The following is a 24,258-nucleotide window of genomic DNA, read 5'->3' as shown; positions in this document are numbered from 1 at the left end:
CAGGAAACTCATTCCCTTTTCATACAAACATTAACTTCAGAAACCATCTAGACAGATGGGAAAACCCCCCTATACTTTGGCATTTCATTGCCATTACGTGCCACCATACAGTGATTTTTGCTGTGTACGGATGCTCAGGAAGGTATATTGGATTCTGTAACCACCATAATTTTAGAGTTCCCAAGAACAAATCAAAACTATATCAGACACTGCAAGTACAGTTTGTATGTGACAACAGTGGGAACAGGGAAACTCTACAGTTTTTCACACTTCTGAAAGTAGAGCCAAGGGACGTACTAAGCAATGAGAAATCTTTATTCCTAGTGGATCGCAAACAATCTGGTCAGATGTTGTCCTTCCACCTCTATAACAAGTGGGGACCTAGTTGCCAGGTCTAAGGCAAGGAATCTTGCCTTCTAGGCCTTTCTTCTCCGGCTATGTTTGGAACTCAAATATTCTAATCAACCTACTTCCTCAGCTCTCTCCTTTACTCCCATCCATTGTTATTAAAATGCTACTATACCTTACTCTTCCTCCTTCTCACTCTCCAATGCAAGAGGCATTGGGATGATTGCCACTGACCCATCTGACCCCAGGAACTACTTTTATGTTGTGCTAAACTATGCCCCCCTCCCCAGCTCTTAGCTCATTCAATGGCACCACCGCATGTAGACCTACCGCATGTGGTACATGTAGACTTGCCCCATGTGGTGGGCACTTCCTATTGGAAATAGGGTCTCCTGCATACTCTGTTCTGTGATAACAATGACTCTTGCATTGGAGCTATACTACCATACATTAAAGTTTAGCAGGCCATAGAGGTATCATCAATATTGCTAATGCTATGAGATACCAAGATGCTCTTCACAGATATTCCAATGGAATCATTTCTTTACACCCGGCTGAGCTCCATGTACAGGCATTCACCAAACTAGGTTCCCTAACAGTATTTTTTATCACACCACATGAGCAATACCTGATTCTTTCATAGGCGTGTTGCTTGCATGAAGGGCACATATTCTACTGGAGGGATATCATGGCCAGAAACCTTTACATAGACCTCAGTGTGAGTGTAACCACAGAAACAATAGCCACCCCTCAGTTCAGGGTACATGTAAATGGGGTTTTAGTGCCAATAGTGTGCTATGCACTACAGAATGCAAACTGGATATCATTCCTGCCAAAAGATCTTAGAAATGACAGAGGCAGGGGAAAAAGTGTTGCATAAAAGAGGGTGAGAGAGTATGGCTAAGTAATTTGGATGGGGAAGGAATGTGTTGCGTAGCAACAGAAAAACAATAAGGGAAAGCTTAGGTTGTTGGACAAAGACTTCAGGTAGGTGGGAGAAACAGACAGGCCAAGGCCAGTGTTCCCTCTAAGCTGAGTTAGTGTGAGCTAGCTCACAGTTTTTTAGTCTCCAGCTCACACATTTTTTTGTCTCAGCTAAGGAAAAATGGCCCAACAGCAAGCTAATTTATGCAGTAGCTCACAATTTTAATGCCAGTAGCTCACAAAGTAGAATTTTTGCTCACAACACTCCACAGCTTAGAGGGAGTATTGGCCAAGGCTATTTTAAAAATGAGGATCAGATGAACACTAACACATAGAGACAGTGAAGAGGGAGACACAAAGTGGCTGACAAGAGTGGGAGAGAAAGAAAGGCTAAATCTTCTCTTTATCATAATTTGCAACTAGCTTTGTTGCTAGGATCCATACTCTTGACAACAGATGATCTAACATTGCTATTGAAATATTACTGGGTATCTGCAAGGGGCTGTGATGTTGGAAAGACTGTCACATGCAATCGACCTTGTGACACTAGTGGATTTGGCAGACTATAAAAATTTAATGGGAAAATTTGGGCACAGAAGAATTTGAAGAATGAGGATGAGAACAAATACACTCCTATACACACTCGGTAAAAAACAAACAAAAACCCTGATCCATTAGTGGACCATCGGAAACCAATAATTTTTTAAAAAAAATAAGGAAACTTCCATGAAAGTTTTACTTACAGGTCTCCATGCCTTCATCATCCTCATCTGCAACAGGTTTATCATACGATTTGTCTATTGCAGCTCTGAAGCTCTCATTACAACCTCGTCCTCGGATTATTCGTGGTCGTGGCCGATGGAAAGGAATGTCACCGTTCAAAGTCACCTCAGCCACTGCTGTCTGCAGGCTTTCTAATGAGCTGGATTTCTTCAGCCCCAATGAAGGCCCTACATCTCTGGTTGGGGAACCTTAATGGTTATTTAAAAAAAAAGTTAATTAGGATTACTAAGGAGGCGCCTTAGCCTTGATTATTCACATCCCCAGAGAAACTCTTTGGGGATACACTTAACATTATTCACACCATCTCTATAATCTGTGCTGGAAACTATGTGGATTTCTTGGGCCAGAGCAATGAATGAGAATGTCAAGTCAGACCCAGTGTATCTGACAAAGTTAGCAAAATCCCACTGCTAAAAATTGCTGGGAAGTGAAAGCCATCACTGTTATTTCAATCATTTTAATGAGGATAAAATAATAACCAAGCTGTTTAAAAAACCCCCAAAGAACTCAGATATTAAAGATGTCAGCATAATACAGTTGATTGGCATAGCCAGTTAACTTCCTGTTTTTAAAAACAAAACAAAACAGGAAAAACAATTCTCTGTAACCAAAAGAAATTATGAACATTAAGGAGATTTTATTGACCTAAAATTAGCCTGCGTTCTCAGAATAACATCTAGGGAAAATCCAGCTTCAACAGCTACTTTCATGAAGTGAATTTTAATAACCTACACTTAAATATTACAGTGTTCCCAAGGGCTTGTCTACACAGACTTTTTCCCTTGGATTAATTAACCCATATTAGTTAATATGGTTATTATACCTAAAAACCCATGTAGACACTTATTATGGATTAAATGTGAATCACTTTTCTTTACCTTGCTTAGGAACAGGGATTACTACAGTACGATAAAAAAGAACTAACAGTCTCTAATAAATGTTTACACAGGAAATATTAGCTAATAACATTAATCAATGCAAGGAAAACATCCCTATTCATTAGAATAGCATGGCAAAATTAATTTTATAATGGGTATATATATAAAAAACTTCATTGGACAAACGATTACACTGAAAAGGTCAGGAATAGGTCTTGTAAAAATTAATTTTGTATGCTCTTGTAATTGAATTCCTCCCACCTCGGTTTATTAAACTTATTATTCAATATTCCATTTAAACACGTATTACAGATTATTAGTGCAGTTATCAACCCTTGTTTCTAAATAAAGAGGACTTAGTCTGGACATTATATTAGATCATTTTCAGTCATGCCTAATGCTAAGTTTAAAAAAAAATGGAAACAATTTTGTGACTCTCCTGTAAATGGGTAGCTGTTCATGGCCAAGTCAGGAAAAAGCACAGAGGTCCTCAGAGCTGCTGGGACCAATTGAGAGCTCAGCCAACCTTCACACTAAGTAGGGCTGCAACATTTCCAGTTATGAACAGAACTCCCACCCACCCAAGGTCAACACTGCTCAGAGAGGGGCAAAACAGTGATATTATAGCCAGGGAGTATTCACCACTGAGGCTGAGGAAGCGGACAAACTATGTTTTAAATTATCTCTTTAAGCATATTGCCAACATTCAGTCACAGTAATGGTGGTCTTTACATCTCTCAGCATTCCACAATTAAGAATTCATCATTCTCCAATTTAGACATATCTATTTCCTTCACTATGCCTCCCTCCAGAATTGAATCCAAGCAAACAGTAACCATATAAATTAAGCTTGTTATTCCTGAATCTATTAAACACCTTCATTATGTTTATGCTAATTTACTGCTTACCCTCTACCTATATGTATGGACTGATAAATCCCATTTCATCCCAAAGAAGTGTGCATGCATACGAAAGATCATATCTTGTGTGCATGCATACGAAAGATCATATCTTGAATAAAACGTTGTTGGTCTTAAATAAAACTTGGTCTTGAATAAAACTTTGTTGGTCTTAAGGGTGCCACTGGTGGTAAAGACCACCAAACTTTGTCCTGCTGCTTCAGATCAACATGGCTACCAAGAGGTACAACCCTCCCCCAAATGCTACCTACAGTTAGTATGAAGTCAGACTAACTTCTATATCAGTCCATTTGTTGAAGCAAGATCTAAAATAATAACTCTGTCAACAAAGAAGCAGCTGCAACAGAACCCACAACTTAGTGAAAACCCCAATCCAATTCCTAAAATGTTAAGACGGGCTGACCACAACACTCAGAATAGAAAAGAGCCAGGAAGAAACCACAACAGATGTTCAGAAATAGTTAAGTGACCACAGACTCAGGGAATCTCTCTATATACAACGAATTCACACTTCCATGAACCACCTTTTATCCCACAGGTCCTCAATGTTTTAAGAGGAAGGGGGGACTTGGGAATAACTGGAAGTAGAGGCCGGCTGGTGGGATGTGCAAGAAAGGAAAAGAGAGAGGTTTCCAGCTGTGTAAACAACCCACAGCATGCAAAATATTGGGGATAAAGTCTAGTGTAAGTATCATATACAGCTCTCACTCTCTCTTTCAGAAGGACATCACTAATATTGGTATTACTGAGAAAAGCCCTCAGTATTTTACATTGACTTTGTAGCCATTTACAGATGCAGCCACATAGCTAGGGTGATTAGTGTCACAATTTTTCAAGATCTTTCTCTTAAACCCAATCCTTGCTGCAGAAGGAAATGGACAGTTTCGAGAGAGCCTCGGACAAAGCAGCTGTTGAATAGGTTTGTTCCTTAAGCCATACCGAAGTTGGATGGAATGTTATCTAGCCTTATAGCTCAGATTCCTCATTGGAATATCTGTTTTAAAAGAAATGCTCATCTATCTTTTTTTCCCTAATTATCAAAGAGTCACATGCTCCTTTTGTAAACAGTAGTTACAAAATGTACCCATTTATGCTCATAGGGAACACTGAAGAAAACCCCATTTCCTGCTTCACAGTATGGATCACTGTGAGAACAATATTTATGTAAGTTGCACTATCCCAAAGGACAGGCAAGATGGAATATGACCTAACGTTCCCAGAGTACTGTAAAACTAATAATGGATTGCAGGAATGGGAAGAATATTTATTGAACTTGGGTGGCCATCAACATAAATGTGGACAGTTTGCAGACGCTGGAAGAGGAAAATTTCCCTACATAAGCAGAATATATAAGCTTTGATGATAAAAGCCATTTCTGGGTTAATAGCTTAGTATTTCACAGCAAAAAAAAAAAAAAAACTGTTGGCAAAACTTGGGGGTTGCTTTAAGGCCTGCAATCCAGAGAAAGTTAATATTCATCATTCATGACAGAATTAAGTGATTGATTTCATTCAATGTGACTTAAACTGTCTCTAGATTAAGACTTAAGTCTTTTAGTATTATATAACCTTTTAAAAATCCTCTCAAAGGGTACAATTGATTGGGAAATCCCCCTGTCAAACAGAACAGTGCAAAAGCCAAAGGATCCTTGTGCGACTGTACATAATACACAATACAGACAACAGAAACAGGATTAGAGCCTTTCTTTTAAACATTCCTTTTTCAGAATTTGTGATGCACATGTGTATCCCTAAGGCTAATGAGAACCTTGGAAACATTTCCTTTTTAGCTGCCATTTCTGACTCTTATTAAAAATTCCTGGGAAACTAAGATTTAATCAGAAGGCTTATATTTGATAAGGAAGCACCATCTTCCAATGACAAGACTAGCTTTGCCCAAATGATAAGAAAAATTGATAACATGAAATTGGGTGTGAAGACTCTTGGATGTCTGGCCACCTATAAGAAACGAATATGAGCTCCGTGAGCAAAGTTAATCCCTTTCCACTCTGTTTGCCAGGCATGGCAGGCATAACATTAACAAATTGAAGATGAACACCAGAGAACGGTGGGTTTTTTTTTTGTTTTTTTCACTGTATATAATTTAGAAACCGACTCACTGGGTGGTAGACAGCACAACAGTCACAGAGTCTGCATTGTTATGGCATGAACTTCTGTAGGAAAGAATTTATTTCACCAGATGAGTCTGATGAAGGAGACTCTTGCTTCTGCCACCATATGAGCAATGACTGTGTTAAAGATGCCACAAGACTCATTATTCTTGCAGTTGTAGATTTCATATAGATAGTTTCCTACAAGATATGCAGAAGCTTCTGTTCTGAGGCATGCACTGTGAAGTGCAAGGGATCTTCCATAAGATGAGGAATGGCCAGAACTCTCCAAAGACAGCAGAACTCTCCAAAGACTGGGATCAGCATGGTGGTTTATTGGCCACATCCCTCAACCACTGTCAAAGATTCCATGTAAGGGGCAGCTTATTCCTCCCTTTTTAACTGTATTTTGGTGTGATATGTTAGGAAGGCCTACTGATCCCTAAACCTTTGTAGTTATCAGCCGAAAAGCCTAGCAATAGCAAAGCTTCTACTGCCCACTTTCCACAACTGCCAGCATCTACAGTCAAGAAAACTTGACCAGCCACGTACTTAGCATAACTACCTCCATTTGTGTTCTTTTACCTTTAAAATTAGTCTTAAATAAATGTTAGTATTTGGCATTATAGCTTCTTAAATTTCATTTAATAAAATCTTGTAACTGTTAGCTCAAGCTGTTGCTCCAGGATAAAAGCCAAGGAGAAGACAATTCAGTAAACTGTTCACATCAACAGAAACCTCACCTAACAGTTTAAAGTTTTAAGCATCCATTGCAATTAAAAAATAATAATTTCTTTCTTTCACAGCAATAATAATTTAGGTTTTGTAATTAGCATTAAGTATAAAACCCACTGAAATTAAAGGGTTTTTTTTTTGTTTTACTAAAGCTAACACTTTGAAAACATGTGACCATATTTAGCCAACTGAATGGTTAATGGGACAAGCAAGTTTGTGGCATGGGGGTTCATCAAGATTAGCATTCTTTTGATTTACTCAGTGGATCATGTTTTTTTTAAATATTTAAATCTACATAATTACTGCTTTTGAAGCATTCTTGGTTTAGATCAGTTAATGACTCTCTGGTCTGTGGTTTACATGCAGGCAGAGTTGCAAGGGGTTTTTTTGCATTCTGAGGACCCTTCTGCTTGTGAAACAATGACCTTATTAATGTAACTATTCCTGACTCACAAAACTTTCACAGAGATAACTGAATGTTCTGTGGCATAACAATGAGGAGATATTTGTCCCAGTTGATCTTGCTCAATGACCTAAAGATCCTAAATTGGAATGGTTGAGTAGAGACTCTTGCCAATAGAATTATGAAAGCATTAGAAGCCATTATGGCCAAGGAAGCTCTCTCACTGCTGAATGCTTTCTATGAAGGCAGGAGATTACCAGCTGTTTTTAGGTAAATGTTCTATGCAAAACATATATGCACATCCTGTTGGCTAAAGAATCTAAGATGATGTCAACTCATGTAATGCATTGACTGGGAATGACCTTGGACTCCTAGTGTGACATGGACTAAGGCTATTAGATTGATGATACATACTTTGCAAAGATCTTAGAGGCTAAACATAGTGCAAACAAAAAGACCCTAAAGTGGATATGATTTGCTCCACAAACAAAACTGAAGAAGAGTCTGTGTTTAGAATTGACACCAAGACCATGAGAAATCTTCATGTGTGTGAATGAACTTGATATTTCAAAGATCTAGAACTAGTCTCTAATACCCCCCTGGTCCATCCATCCCTTTCTTTATTCACAAGAAAATCCCCAAGGTCTACAGCATCACTGTAAATAGTTTCCTCATCCTCCAAGAGTGACGCAAAAATTTCAGTATTGGAATTCAAATGCAAGTTCACCATGCCAAGACAGGAGACAAATTCCTTTGTTCCATCATATCATGAAATGTTCCTTCTATCAAGACGGTCAACTCTTGTTAAGAGGAGTATTTTAATATTTATTTCTGGTTCTTTGTGGGACCCATAACAACCTGTTCCACAAACTTTGCATCAAACTGTGACATAATTCATTTTACAGCTCTTAGATTTCTTCTGGTCCAAGTCCTTTGAGGAAATGTTGAATACTTCTTTTAGGGGATTCTCAGGGCTAGACTGGGAGCTGGTTTCTGGCTCTGAACCACCCTTACATTTCTTGAAACTTTTCTGCAATGGATGTATCCAAGGTGGAAAAGTTTGCAGTAGAATTAGCAAGGTGCTTAGTAGCTGCTAAGGTGTTTTAGACTGGACTCTGTGGAAGATAGTTCTCATTTGATAGGACAAACATCAACAATGGAGCCCCTAACAAAATAGGTGATTTTGGATTATGCTGCTCTTCACCCCAATACTACTGGTGGAACTGCACAGAGGTCATAAAGAAGAAATATTCTATTTTAGTAATGATTGTCCACCTGCACTTCATTAAGGTTCTATGTTTCGTCCTCTAAAAAACTGACTAATTTGTCTTATTACAATGTGCATGAGTTGGCATATATTTGGACTAATCTGTGGGACAACACATACAGTTGCTTATGTAGAAGGCTTCTTCAGGTTACATTATGTGCTGTATTTCGTTTTTTTCCTGGTTTTTCAACATTCTCTGAATATTCTCCTTCAGCATACCTTTAGCTTTGAAATATATTTTTGATCTGAAGCTTACTATTTATAACACTGATAATGCTAACAAAATAAACAAGTAATGTAAGTAATAGTAATAATAAAATGTTGAAGTTGAAATAATAATGATTTGCCCTGTTGAGATTACTACCTAAATGACCTTCTTAAACATGATCCTAAGGTTGCATCAGTCCATATATTTTAACACATCTGTCTAATCTCCAAAACTAGATGAAGATTTACTGCAGATATGGGTGTACAAGTGGCAACATCAATTTTCAACTTCCCACCTCTCAAGTTCATGGTTAATCCTGTCCATTGTTGCAACTCTCATTACAGGCTGCGTTTAAACCATGAACCATGCCAGCAATGGTCAGATACAGGGCTTTTATTGAGCCGGAATGCTCAGGAATGCAGTTCTGGCTGGCTTGGTGTCAGGGGGTGTGGAATAATATGCAAATGAGCTCCTGCTGAACTTTTTTCTACTAAAAAGTCCTGGTCAGATATAATAACCCAAGTAGAGGTTACAATGGGATATTGGCACTGGGGTGGTGGTGATGAACTTGTACAGTCACATGCTCACCAGTGGCTCTTAACAGTGGTTAGCATTGCTATGGCCAGTAGTTATGGCCTAGTAGCCATAAGAATTGGTCCTGGTCAGCTCTTTAACTCTTCTGCTAATTATGAATTAACACCCCCTCCTACAAAAAAAAAAGAAATTTAAATTACAGATATTGGGCATCTTCAGTGCTTAACATCTTCAGTGCTTAAAACTTGTGGTTTCACAAGACATATATGGGAACTATGTTTATACAATAAATCTGAACTAATTTTCAGGGATTTTTATGTATGGTGTTAGAACTACCATTGAAGGGGCATTGTATCACTATAGCACATGCCAACCGATTCATCTATTAAAATGATCTGTGAAGATGATCCCGTCTCCTCATAAGGTGCTCAAGGCAACCTTTTCAACTTCATTACACCAAAATAGGAGTCAAGTTGCACCTTTAAGACCAACTTAAATTTATTTAGAACATAAGCTTTCATGTGCTCTCTAAGCACACTTCACATGAAAGCTTACATTCTAAATAAAACTAAGTTGGTCTTAAAGGTGCAACTTGACTCCTATTTTGTTCTACTACTTCAGACCAACACGGCTGACTACTTGGATCTATCCATTACACCAAAGTAGTCTCATTGTTTCATCACAAAGTAGATCTTTAATGCTACTGAGTGGATGATTCTTAACTATTTATTCTATTTAATAGATTGGTCGGTGTGCTAAAGCAATAGTAATGGGGTGGGGGGGAGCCATAAAATGTCAATTACACCCATTACCGAACAAGATAATTAAGCCCCCTACTGATGAATGGATATCACGAACATCATGTCGCTTTAATAAGATTTTTTTGTTCTCAGAGACCTATTGTTAGAATTATGAAAAGGTGAATATGGAAATAACCCACCATTGTTAGTGTAAGCTTCAGGCTGAATAAATGAGCCATGCTCAATTGCTACTGAATATACTTCTGACCTTTAGAATGAACTGTAAACACAAGGATTAGGCACTTCAAGTGAACTGAAGAAAGATAAATAATTTAAAAATCTATTACAGTGAAGTTTGTCCTGGTTGAGAACTTAGTTTCCATTTGGGTTCAATAGAATCAAACCCAGTCATAGTTTTAAAAAACAGGTTCGAGCTTACATTTCCAATGTAAACATGCTCTGCTAGTTTGCAGTTGATATACTTCAGCACAATACTTCTTGCCAAACATATTAAACATTCATCTTTTAATTACTTGATTTTTTTTTGTCTGCAAAGTGGTAACAGGTTTATTCAGCATCCCAATTTTAGAGAGCAGGGAAACTGTACAAGTTATCTGAACAATCTGCTCTGCATCAAGCAAGAGGGGGAAAAATATCTAATAAAATGAAACTTTTGCTAAGAGCCACTAAATATTTATCTTGCTTGGCCCATGTGGTTTGTGGCTTAGGGTCAGGATCCTTCAAGTCAAGAGTGCCAACAGGGTTGTTAATAGAAGTTAACATATGGAGTGGCTTAAACATTAACAGAATATAAGACAGAAATGCTGCCTAGCTTTAAATGCAGGTAGCTAACTTCTTTGTCCTTTTTTGTTCATTTGTTTTGCTATCAATTCACAGCTAACTTATAGCAAGGAAAGAGACATTCAGAAGTGGTTTGCTATTGCTTTCCATTGCAAAGCAACCCTATAATTCCTTAGTGGTCTTCCTTCCAAGTACTGATCAGGGCCAACCCTGCTTAGCTTCTGAGATCTGACAAGACCAGGTTAGCCTGGGCTATCCAAGCCAGGGTTAGGATCCTTATCATAGACAGGGGCCATTTTTGTATTTAAAACTTTTATATAACAATTTAAAATTATTTAAAATTATTCTTTATTTAAAATTTAAAAAGAAATCTTACAGCCTGAACACCAAAGAAGTGTAGATGTGAATACATGCAATATGAATCAAATTGCACAGCCAGCTTCAAGGGGGGACTGGATACACATTTGGAGCAGAGGTCCATTAGTGGCTGTTAGCCACTGCATATTGCTGGAACTCTCTGTCTGGGGCAGTAATGCTCTGTATTTTTGGTTCTTGGAGGGGCACAGTGGGAGGGCTTCTAGTGTCCTGGCCCCACTGATGGGACCTCCTGATGGCATCTGGGTTTTTTTGGGCAAGGTGTAACACAGAATGTTGGACTGGATGGGCCATTGGCCTGATCCAACATGGCTTCTCGTATGTCCTTAATATACCAGTCTAGGGAAAACACAGATTGATTTGATTGACTCTGTTAATTATTCTGTACTTTGTAATATTTAGGAGAATACACACACACACACACACACATTTATACCCCATTTTTCTCTTCAATGGGATCCAAAGCAGTTTACAACATTTTCTCCATTTTACTGTAATAATAACCACCCCATGATACAGATTAGACTGAAAGCAAGTGGACTGGCCAAAGGTCACCTAACGAGCTTCCATGGCAGAGCGGGTATTTGAACCGGAATCTGCCAGATTCTAGTCTGACTCTCTAGCTACTACATTATGTGGGCTCTCAATATAGGAGAGATTGTATAGAACAGAAGTTAAAAATGCAGAGTAACACTTGGAAGGGTTCATGAACACATGAACCATGGTGTAATATAGGGAGGCACTGTAGAATTTTTGCATTTTGCGAGTTGTGTGTAAAAACAAGCAAATAACATAAGTCTTTGTTATATAATAAAAATTTAAAAGGACACTTCCTGAAAAGGTGCATGTAAGCATTCAGGATGTGCATACCAACAAGTTCGTCCAATACAATTCCACGAACTCCAGACAGTTGTGATATTACATGGCCTTTGCAAGCATAAATGCAAAACAAAATGGTTAGGGCTGTAAAAGCCCTCCTTAGCATTTACATTTGTTAAATTAGCATTTCATCCCATCATCTTTGCTCACGCCTGTCAGCTCAGGCCACAGTCAGAGGAATAACATAAGCCTAGTTCTAGGAGGCTCAACCAATCCTATAAAAATGTTGCACACTTAAAACTTCACACACTTTGATAAATGCCACTTAACAGGCTTTAATCGCGGTCTGTAATATATGCATGCAATTCACTGCAACACTGTGACATCTTGGAGCGACTTAAGTTTTGGCCTAAATGCTAACCATTCCATCAATACTTTTAAATAGAGCTTTTCAGTTGACTCTTTATGTTTCACAATGTTAAACAGAGAACCCATTCTTTTTTAAAAAGAAAGAAACCAAAATATTAATCATCAACATGCATGTGGCACCATGTTCAATGAATCATGCAAAAAAAAAAAAAGTAATATTTTCAGGCTTCAAAGGTGAATTGTTTCTAATTAGAGCTAAGTAATGTTACCGCTCCTGTATATGGAATGTTACTGTGTCCTCTAGATCTACCCTAATTAAAACAGCATTCCAAAGGTCAAAAGCTAACATGTATTAATAAATTATAGAGGCTCATAATTGCTGCTGGTGCATTATTTTAATTGCTAATAAATTCATGCTTTGGAAGTTAGCATCATGACCATTACATAGAGAAAGTAAAGTGTCCATGGATCATGGTTTGGAGCACATATTCTATTCATTAGCTGGTATTGCTCTAATCTGTTTTATTCAATAAGGTAAAGAAAAGGCCAGATGAACCTTTCAGCATCACATATCTCATTGCCATCTTGTTGCAAAGATGGGAGCTCCATTTAGATGTAAATCCAAGGAAGATGCGACTTTGCAGATAAAGGCACGTTTAAAAAAAAACACCTGGAATTAACAGCGCCAGTATATAAATATTCAGACTTCAATAATTTGGTTTCTTATAGTATGTTGCTTTGTTGAGATTGTGGCCAAAAGAACACATCACTGAAAAGCTCTAGAGAGTGTTATTTTCTTTTAAAGACTTCAAGAAAACAATTGCAAGATTCAATTTTTTCCTAAAAATGTCATTTTCCCCTTCTTGTTTTTCTTCTAAGATACTAGCAATTAAAGATGGTATATTGTAATATCTGAATTATTTGCTACAATAAAAAATCCAAGAGTCATGCAACAATTAAAATATTATCTTCCATGCAACATGACTGGCAGCTTTGTAATTGTAGCTGCTTTGACCAAGGTTTCTATGGCAACCACCCTACAGTCAATTCTTACCTGTTTTCTGGTCATCCATTGTACTGAGCTTAGTCTCGTCAGCTACTGTTAAAAGGTAAATGTATAACGGTTAGCCCTGTTAGTTCCCATATCCCACATGCATCCACTATTTATATTCTCTTTAAAGTTAGAAGATACTGGCAACATCACTCTTCATGCAAGAATGCAATGTTACATAGACAGTCACCAGCCCAACAACAAATGTAGAAACCAACAACATGCGTTGTGTCAGTTATTTCCACATCGCAGGCAAGTACAATGTGTTATTCACATGCTAGCATATCAGAACTAGCCAAGACAAGTCACCACCGCATATCTACCAAGGTGATTTGGGGTTTAGAAGCCCACCAGCGTTATAAAAACAATAAATATTTACACATTTTTAAATTGTCTTGAATTTTTGTTAAAATCCAAGCACATAATTCTTCCTACAGGAGATCCAAAAGGCTTGGGTAGAAATGTTTATTACTGGCTATTTTAACTATTCAATAGGGTGCCTGATTTTTTATTTTTGGTCTTTGTTTGCCTTAATTTAATACCATGTGGCATGCAGGGGTGCAAAGTTATCTGACTCTCCTACTCTCAGAAATTACCCATAAGAGAATCAGACATTATACCAGCAGAATGGGAATGCCAATTATATTACCAGTTGCTAAGCTCTCTTGAAAAGTTTTCTGAGTTTTGGATATAGTATCCTTACCTATTCCCATCGCTTATGAAAAGGAGATCGATATCACCGAAAAATGTTGCTTGTACAATATGCTATTCTGAGCTTCCCTTAATTAGGGATATCACACCTATCAATTTAAGGGCACTGCACATCAAACTCGCCGTAAACACTAACAAATTTATTGCAGCATAGGCTTCTGGGAGCCAGATCCTACTTTACCAGGTGCATGAAATGAAGAAAGTTGCTGTTGTCGATTTTAAACAAAGACCACCGTGGCAAGCAATTTTTAAAAAGCAGTAGGTATGACAAATTACTATGTGTAGCAAACATGCATACAAGATCTAATCAAAGACAAATCCAATCAGAGTGGATGTAACCTACTCCTGACTAGAGGCCACTTTTGATTAATCACCCTAGCAACATGAATAGCAAAACGTGACACCAGTAGGTGGTTTTGGGATGGTTTTCGTTGCACCATGGACTTAGGGTGGGGTCTATACATGCAGCAGAATGAGATGGAAATGAGGAAGCAGAGCACTGAGGTGCAGAATGAACTTTAGAAGGAATATGTGAGATCCCATAATGCCATATTCCCCGATATTAATGATTCCCATGAGAATGGGAAAATTTCACAGCATGGGGAGCACCAGGCCACAACCTCTCTTTCTTCTGATGCACATTTTTCCATCTGAGGATTATACAGGCAGTCTTTTATGTAAGACAGTATTAAACATGTGATTCTCTATTGCCTGTATCTCAAAGTGATACCCAAACCATTCTACCATTGAAAGATTCTACCACTTAGTTCTGAAAAATGTGTAGGTCAAGCCAAATTCTTGACTGTTCCATGCAGCAGTTTCAGCCTAGAATCCCATCATGCAGTTATGCATACAAACATCTTACCCTATAACAGGAAATCAGCAGGTTTCTACCCAGACCAATGTGTTCCCAAGAACACTCTGCATAATTGCCTACCACCAAGCTTTATAACTGGAGTGACTGACATTTGCTTTAAACTTTCAGATAGACCAACAAGCTCTAAAGAACAACAGCAACAAAAACAGTAAATAAGGCCAAATGGATACTGAGGAATCATCTAGTAGAAGTGAGGCCACCTATAGTTCACAGCTAAAACCTCTTACATTCTTCAAGGAATGAAGACCCATCATGAAAGTCAATCTTTTTTCTCTCACAGATATTGCTTGCACAATATCTTCCAATCTGAAGCAACTGCTCAAAACTAGCCTCTGTAACAAGTCCTCATGCAAACTCTATCACTGAAGCTACTCAAGTAATACTACCACAAAATAAACAAGTATGTTTATACACTGGATGACAGTGTAAAGAGGCTGTGCAACTGCACCTTTTTAATGTGTTTTATACTGTCACCTCCAAGCAATGCACTTCCTTCCATGTACATAAATGACCAGATCGTATCCACACAACAGAATAAATAGGCACAAATGAGATGTTAAACATGGTAGCACATACAAATTAGTGAGGGAGTACTTCAATTTCCCAGGATAGTGTGTATCAAACATTAAAGATACCATACTACATCAAATTAGCTTCAAAGGAAGACATCGCTGTGAAGTCCATGAATCAGCCTTCATCAATACATTTGACAAACTAGATCTCAGCGAACATAAGGAAAAAATTACAGAAAATAATTACTCCTCTAGGTTCTTATTTATGTTATCTATTTGTTCACACCAGTGATCTTTGAGTAGGAGTGTGTAACACCCAATTTAATTGGATCTTGCTTGTATTAGATCTTGTCTTCAGTTGTGTTCCACTTAGCAATGCCTCCTGTTTTGCTTAATCCTTTGGCATACTTTGTAAAAACAATTTTCCTTTCAAAAGGCACTTAGGGTACCAATTTATGCAACGATTGCATAGGTCTAATGAACAGTTTACATCACAATAGATTTGTTAGTGATTAGAATGTCATAGATTCCTTGTTCTTTCTGCAACACAGGTACACACTTGAAGAAAGTCCTTGGCTGCAATCTTAGTCTTCTAGAGGTAAGCATCAGGCTAAGCTGTAGGCAGCCATACTTGATTCAAAACTGGGGACGGGATCAGTGCTTGAACTAGAATCAGAGCTAAAACTTGGGCTGAATCCAGAGACAGGGAGCCAGGGCTTAAACCCAAACCTGAAATCAGGATCCAAGTATGGGATCAAAACAGGTTCACTTTACTGGGACTTTAGAGGTGGGGGACAACACAGGACACCAGTCAATTAACTCAAGAGGTATGTCACAAACTTGTACAGATCTTCAGTTATGCGGGAGCTCTACCTGAATTGCAGCAAGTGGACAGTATTGCTCAATTAGTCAGGCAATGGCATCAGACAAGATACCGTCACCTGACCATTCCTATTTCACATTGCCTGCCACCTCACAGCAGGAACTGATGTGCGTATTCACTTTTATGGCTTCTGACATCTGAACACTGCAAGAATATCTTTAGGCCAAGTCCCAACTTAAAAGAAGAAGGTTTTCAGTAAAAGAGGCCCAACAGCAAGTCCCTTTGAAAATAAAAGACCTGGCTTCCATCAACATTGGACTGGTGCTGGAATATTTGACCTAATGTAGGTTAAGCAAAAATGAAATTTTTGGCTAGGGCTGAGAATTACCAAAAGCTGAAGTTAAGCAAAAATTACCAATTTAAGAATTGTTTCAAAAATTGGCCAATTACTCTTCTAGTGCATGAAAAGTATGCACACACTCTCACACATTGAACTATTATATGTAATGCACTTATACATACCCAGTACATAGAAAACACATTCAATGTTAAAACTGTACAGAAATACAGAATTAACTTGGTCAGTTTATATTATGAATTCTTCATACCACACCTTATTGAATCCAGCTGCATGGGCAAATCAAATGCCTGGCATAACAAACAATGTAAGTGCAGCACAAAACAACTAACAATGTAATTGCAACCTGAAGAAACATGTTGAAATAAGACACCAAAAAATAACCTAAGCTCAATACCTAAGTCCATACTCTTGGATTTTCGTGTCTTAACAAATTCCAACTGGCTGGCATCTGAAAATTGCTTTGTACGTTTTTCTGACATGCTCTGGCGTCCAAACCCCTCTCGCTGGAAGGCAAGTGCTGGATCAACATCTGGACTCAGAGTGCTGTAGGGGGAAAAAAGTACGATCATACCAACATACATCTATCATAGTCAGGCAATATCCCAATCTGCATAAAACATCCTCCTCCTACAAAATGAAAATTAAAGCTGCTCAGAAAGTACCCCTTTTTCCAGGCAAGTTTCCTAATAGTGGGGATCAACTAAAGGCATGTTTGCAGTAGAACTTCACAACTTAGACCTAGTTCCTTCTGTGGAAATAACTGAATGTATTAATTACCGGCCCGGATGTGAATGGCCCAGGCTAACCCGATTGTGTCAAATCTCAGAAGCTAAGCAGGGTTGATCCTGGTTGGTACTTGGACGGTAAACCTCCAAGGAAATTCAGGGTTGCTATGCAGAGGCAGGCAAAGGCAAACCACTTATGCTTGTCTCTTGCCTCAAAAATCCCAAAAGGTTGCCATACATCTGCTATGTACCAGCATTTTCTACCACCATTTATTACTGGGAAATCTTTATGTATGGCTTAACTCATAAGCATTTTGATTCTGGCAATGCAGCAATAAATCCTCACAACCAGGAACAATGATGGACAGATCATGTGATTAATTCCTGTACTGGTGTTCAAGGAGGTGGCTCACATAATCTGATGACCTGAATGGTTCCTAGTTGCAGGCATTATTGAAGTGATGCAGGGACTTGGTTATGAAAAGCATAACCATGCCTCATCAGCTATGCATTAAGCAGTTCAGGATTCAGAATAATTCTTTACCCTCTAAAATCTTTTTTTTAATTAACCAACTTCAATAAATTCAGCACCCCAATACTCCATTATGTTAATTTCAGATGGGCAACCATGTTAGATTGTAGCAGCAGAATAGCAGTAGTCCACTGGCACTTTGACTTTATTTCATCATAAGCTTTTGTGAGCCAGAATTCAGTTCATCAGATGCATGAGTTGTACATCCACTAGGCTGATCAGTTTAACAGCAGAAAAAAAGTATTATAAAGACAGGCCAGCTTAAAAACAGTTCCAACCCTATGCTGGAATAAATTTTTGTTAGTCTCTAAAATGTCACTTGTTTCTAACACTGCATAGTCTTATTTGTAAAACTGTAGAAGTTAACAGTTAAAGCAAAAGAGCAAATGAATGAATAATATCTTATCAAGACAATCACAGTGATATAGAGCTTGAAGTGTTAGGCTTGAATAACAAAAACCCATATTCAAATTCCACTGAGTCTGGGAAACTATCAGTATGGCTCACTTCACAGGACTGTTATAGTGATAAAAATGGGGTAAAGCCATATATACCCCTGAATCCTAACAGAAGGGATGAGAGATAAATATGATGAACTGCAGTATGTGGATGGGGGGAAAAAAGGTATTCTGAAATATCAGACACTATTACTGTGCACAGGTGACAGTAAATATGAAAAGGCGTCTTATATCATACTAACGTACTAATTTCTTCAGTTTAAAGCACAAAAATACTCAAGTGTGTGTGGGGGCATAGTATTAAAGATTGATAATTTTCCTAAGTTGCAAATGAATCACAGCACTTAACACAAGTTCTCCCTTTATTGCTTGCGTGAGACTGTTGTGAATAAAACTTGTGACCCAACGTCTAAGGGTTGCAAGCAACTATTTGCTTCAAGTGCTATGAACAGTCTCACTTTTTTCTTTCAGATGAGCTCCCACTCCCCTCAACATCTTTAAGTATACTTACTTTTATAACATTTTCATCCCACCTTTCTTCCAAGGGGAGAACAATAAGGGGTGGTTCTCCCCCCCTATATGATGTAAAACAGGACTCTGATGCTGGATATTGTTTGTTTGCTTTAGAGGAAAAAGCTTTGGGGGAAATGTATGACCCGAGAAGCAGAAGCAAGGAGGACGTTTAACCCTTCACCCACCTCAAATCACTCTGCTTGCATCTTTCCCCCTAATTTGTTTCAAAATGTATTGCATCTCACATTTTCAACTCCAACCGCAAAGCAAAACTATTCTGGAGCAATTTAGAAATTGACAAAGAGCAGAAGATGGAAGAGCTAAGTACCCCCTCCACTTCTCTAGTCACACCCCTTCTCAGAGCTGCTTTTCTTTTTAAAATAGAACCTGGACTGCAGTTCTTATATTCTTTTCTTCAGTTAACCTCTAGAAACTAAATATCATTTCCATGTATAATCAGTTTCAATATGAAAATCGCATATTCACAGCCAGTGCCCCAAAAGGCAATGTTCAAACTTTAAAAGAAAGGGAATGATACAGGAGGATTATTACACTGAAATCCAAGACTTTGGGGTGAAGCCTTATGACCAATGTTCCCTCTAAGCTGCGGAGTCTTGTGAGCAAAAATCTACTTTGTGAACTACTGGCATTAAAGTTGTGAGCTCCTGCATAAATTAGTTTGCTCTAGGGCCATTTTTCCTGAGTTGAGACAAAAATGTGAGCTGGATGCAAAAAGATTTGTGAGCTAGCTCACACTAACTCAGTTTAGAGAGAACACTGCTTATGACCCCAAGCTAAGATCCCCTGCCTATGGGATATTTTGGCCCCTGAGTATGCAGAACTTAGAATCTGTGGGAATTCCCTGAAGATTGCTCTAAAGATAAGGAGTTACCAAACCCGAAACCAAGCCTCTTCAGTAGGGAGTGTATCCACTCAGGCCTCTCCAAAAAGCTCCTGTAGTAAAGGCACAGAGCACAATCTATTTAATAGTGTCATTCATTTCTGCAAACCATAACACTGCTTCTTCTGTGTCCTGCAACTTCCTCTATGGACAGCATTAGCTTGGGGAAATAAGGCTTCACAGCTGAACTTTGGCCACTGTGGGAACACCTGCATTACCTTGGAGCTGTCCGAGGTCTGCCAGCTAGTCTGACCCTTTCACCTATAATTTTAACTATGCACCAGGGCCAATTTCTATTGCAGGGTAATTCCTCCAAAACTAAGTTTTTCCAGACCATCCTTATCTCCATTACACAAAGTGATTTGAAGATTAAAAGACAGGCTATTTGCCCTCATTATTTCAGCCATACATTTTTTAAAAAAATGAAAACTCTAAAGTTCACAGCTATGTTACAACCACCTGAATAGTCACTGTGCAGTGAAAATTAAGTTAAACATGTAATTGATGAGAAAAACACACAAAACTTCTATTCAAACATGCATGTTTGTTCTTGAACTCAGGAAGTATAAATACCTGAGCACTGAAGAAACATTTAGTGTGGATGAACAACATGCCAATATTTCTTTGTTAATATTTCAAACCAAGCTTAAAGTCACATTTATCCCATTGTTATTGTAATTCATAAAATCAACAAGCAGCAAAAAAAAAAAAATTATTATAACAACTAAGGCTCCTGGAGTGGCCGTTGACTCTTTTCAAGAATGTAACCGTATTGTGACCCTCAATGTTATTAAAATTCCACTTATTAATCCCGTCTCATTGTCCCTTTGTTTTCATAACATTTTCATCCAGGATTAGGGAGATATTGTCAGGCTGGAAAGAAGCTTACATTTTCGGTTGTGATTTGGAACAGCTGCCATTCTTGTTTGGATAACCCTTCGTCCATATTCTTAACTTCACCCCTTGGTGCCTTCCAGCAAAACCGTACAACACACCTTCATTATACAAGCCTTCCTTTGTCCATTAGCAGCAGGAAATTAATACAAAAATCTGCTTCAACTGCTGTTTATTTTATTTTGCTGGAACATTTTTTTTTAAAAAATGAAATAGATTGCAGTCAACACACATTGAGCTCCAAACTGATGTGCCTTTTTCAGAATCTCATTACTCTGAGAGAATAAACCTGAAGGTAGTTGCATGGGAAATTACTCTACACTTAATAGTGCTTTACTCTTTCTTTCCATGTTACTAAAATGCACAAATAGGAAAATATTCCACAGCAACGCATGTAAAAAGCATCTTCAACATCCGGATTTCCTACTGCATTCAGCTGGAAAAATTTGCACCAAAATAGGCATCAATGTGAAATTCTCAGTGCTCTTCCAACCGCCCCCCCCCCCCGGTCTGATTTTTTTAGCCTTAAAGCCTTTTATGTACACAGACAGTGATGTGTGTTTCAAAGAGTCTGAAATGCAGACACATTTTCTCCAGGAGGGCAGAAAAAGTTCTTTGTAACATGATAATCAAAGCATTTTTGGGCAGGATAGGAACAATGCCATTCACACTAGTGTGTACACCTATGCACACACAAATAAACAAATATACAAAAAAGAGCTGACTGAAGCAAAGAGAGACATGCTGGTGCTAATTCTTATTAAGATACTGCTGACACAGATACACCTGATCCCGGAGAGTGGGGGACTGGGAAAATTCTCATACTTCAACCCAAGTGTGCTAATTATCACTACAGCCCTAGCAGGGGGTTCTACAGAGAGGTCTTTTACTTTGCTTGTTGTTAAAGATAATTATAAGGTTTACAAATTAATGTCTTTCTCTTGGACCTCTACAGATAATACTACCAAAGAGCAGGCTATATTTATCTCGAAAAAGATACTAAACATGACAAAAATAAATAATCTCTAGATCTCTGGCCACATCTGCACACATCACAAGCATCACAATACGAAGCTAACAGACCAAGATTTGAAACCATATGGGGCAGAGGAAGGATGTTTTAACAATGTAGATTTCGGTTGCAGTCTTACACACAAATGGTTTAAATGTAACTGATGTTCTTAGAGTGATGTGTTTAATGCCTTTTATGCCTGTGCTCACGCCCGAAAGAAAGCACTTATGCCACTCTCACATGAAGAATGGGTTCGGGAATGCATGGAAGGAAGATACCCCTGCAATGGGGAAACTGATTAAGGTTGTATGACTGCACAGATAGCACTGTGCACTTACTGGAACAAAGCACTAGACAAGTGCACCTTTAAGACCAACTAAATTTTATTCAGAATGTAAGCTTTCGTATGCTCTTAAGCAGACTTCACCAGAGAAAACAGGAATGATGAAGTCTGCTTAAGAGCATACGAAAGCTTACATTCTGAATAAAACGTAGTTGGTCTTAAAGGTGCCACTTGTCTCCTGCTTTGTTCTATTGCTTCAGACCAACATGGATACTGAAATTGACTTTATTATCATATGATTTTATTGTGATTTAATTATTATGTTGTGCTCCACTCTGAGCCCCTATGGGGGAATGTGCGGAATAATAATAATAATAATGGCTGCCTACTTGGATCTGTGCATTTACTGGTAAGCAACCTCTGTTTTCTTCAGAGGAACTGTACACAGGCCAATACAGAAGACTGACAAACTGGTGCACCTGACAGTGGATGGCTGTATCCTTAGAATGGGCTGTGGAGAACAGTTCTATGAAGTACAGATTCCAGCATCGCTATGATGGCTATTGTGCACTTGTTTAACAAATGCAGAAAAGCAGAACTGTGAAGTTTCTTTACAGAGCTGTTTAGTGGAGAGGCCATAACTGACGATGAACCACTGGGATGTGCTGGGAAGAGATACCAAGGATGGATGGATAGATGATGGATGGATGGATGGACAGACAAGAGTGTAGATTGCCATAGCAGAGAGAGAGAATGAGACCACTGTATACATGGAGGAAAAATGAAGACAAATACACACACATTAAAAGTTATGGAAGGTACAGGAAGGCATTGAGCTGTTTTCCAATAGGATTTTATTTGTCCAATAGGATTTATTCCAATTGGACTAACTATGGCATGACTCCTCCAGCCTCAGACGGGCCATTTAACCTACAGGGAAATATCCTACTGGAGCAGTGCCCTGGAGAACCACTGGGGACAAGGACAGAGCAGAACCAAGCCCTAGAAACTCTGCCAGTGCCTCAAGGTCCACTTGGCTCAGACCCTTCATTAGCAGTGGTAACTGGTGTCCGCTCACTAATTGTCTCCTCCAGCACTGCTGTCAGTTTGCAGGAGGAAGCAGTGGTGAGTCAATGCCTACTGCTGTCCCTACTGAGCTCATTGGACCCAACAGCCCTGGCTTGTAGTGGCACATGGAAAACTCAGCATGGCTTGCTCTTGGGCCATTTTAATTTTTCAGTCCACTTCTCTTGATTGCTGGACTCTCAGTATTGGTTTATTAGTATTTTCTGGGCTCCCCCGCCACAGGTTGTTTTGTGCTTTATTTTAGAAGCATGCTTTTAAGCTTTGCCATGGTTTTGCTTTACAACTGTTCTACAATTTACATTTGTTTTACCTCCTGGTGAATGCAGCAATACCCAAGATAACCTCTTAAAAATACCTACATGGGTCTGGACTAATTTCTAGGATCTAGAAAGAAAATCAGAAAATATCTAAATAAATAAAGGAAGACACTGCAATGCAAATTGCAGGGGAGATCACCTTATCCCAAGCTATTTAAATGAATAATCAATTGTTTGTAAGGAGTGAGATAAACCAGCTCTGCGAGGCTTATGTAGTCTAAAAAGTAACACCATAATTTAACGTTTTAATGTAATTTTCTTTGCATCACTGAACATTTTAGATGTGAAGGGGATGTGTTACCAGCGTTCAGATTTTCCAACTTGAGCAATGGATGCCTGAGTTTATGGATTGAATTAAAATTACATAATTAAATTAGCATAGCAATATTGTGAAGGTCTTAATAATTAGGTGATAATGCTTGCCTAAATGTGTTTTCAACAAGCATATGTGACTATACAATTAACCCACACAGAAGCCGGTCAAATTATTAATCTCTGTCCTTTCTCAAGGAAACAATGGCATATGAAGGTGTGAAAACTACTTGCTTTTACATGTCTGCTACAAAATAAATAAAATGATGCTCACTGCATATGGATATATTGACAAGGACTGCAACTTTCCTGCATAGCTTGGTAGCATGCTCTCAGGGTGCATTCATGTGAACAACAGCCAACATGTATATCCTGTGAAGAACCCTTAATAATAATAATAAACTTTTATTTGTACCCCGCCCTCCCCGCCTAGGCAGGCTCAGGGCGGCTAACAAGACATGGTAAAACCATGATACAGATAAACAATAGATAATATAATTAATAATTTAAACAATAAAACCAATAAAACAATATGACATTAAAATACAGTCGAATGGCGTATAAGATGGCTCGGTATTACTGATCTTATCAGGAGTTCTGTCTTAAAAAGCTAGCTGAAAACCCTTGCTTTTCTACCATTCATGCAGACTTTATGTAATGGAATTCATTTCTGTTC

The 24,258-nt window shown here is 38.4% G+C and overlaps 1 protein-coding gene across 7 annotated transcripts in view; it reads right to left on the bottom strand.

Annotated features, from left to right (window-relative positions):
* PARD3 (par-3 family cell polarity regulator) overlaps positions 1-24,258 on the bottom strand; it is a 745,691-nt gene that overhangs the window by 204,504 nt on the left and 516,929 nt on the right. For 6 of the 7 annotated variants that reach the window (XM_060248141.1, XM_060248148.1, XM_060248143.1 and 3 more), the window contains 3 exons: positions 16,944-17,092; positions 13,269-13,313; positions 2,016-2,243 (listed from right to left, as the gene is read on the bottom strand). In XM_060248141.1, the coding sequence (XP_060104124.1) occupies positions 2,016-2,243; positions 13,269-13,313; positions 16,944-17,092 (422 nt within the window). The remainder of the gene's footprint in view (positions 1-2,015; positions 2,244-13,268; positions 13,314-16,943; positions 17,093-24,258) is intronic. The other variant, XM_060248145.1, reaches the window with a different exon arrangement.

Source organism: Heteronotia binoei, chromosome 10, assembly GCF_032191835.1.
Source record: "Heteronotia binoei isolate CCM8104 ecotype False Entrance Well chromosome 10, APGP_CSIRO_Hbin_v1, whole genome shotgun sequence".
NCBI lineage: Eukaryota > Metazoa > Chordata > Lepidosauria > Squamata > Gekkonidae > Heteronotia > Heteronotia binoei.
This window is presented reverse-complemented; position numbering and strand designations above follow the sequence as displayed.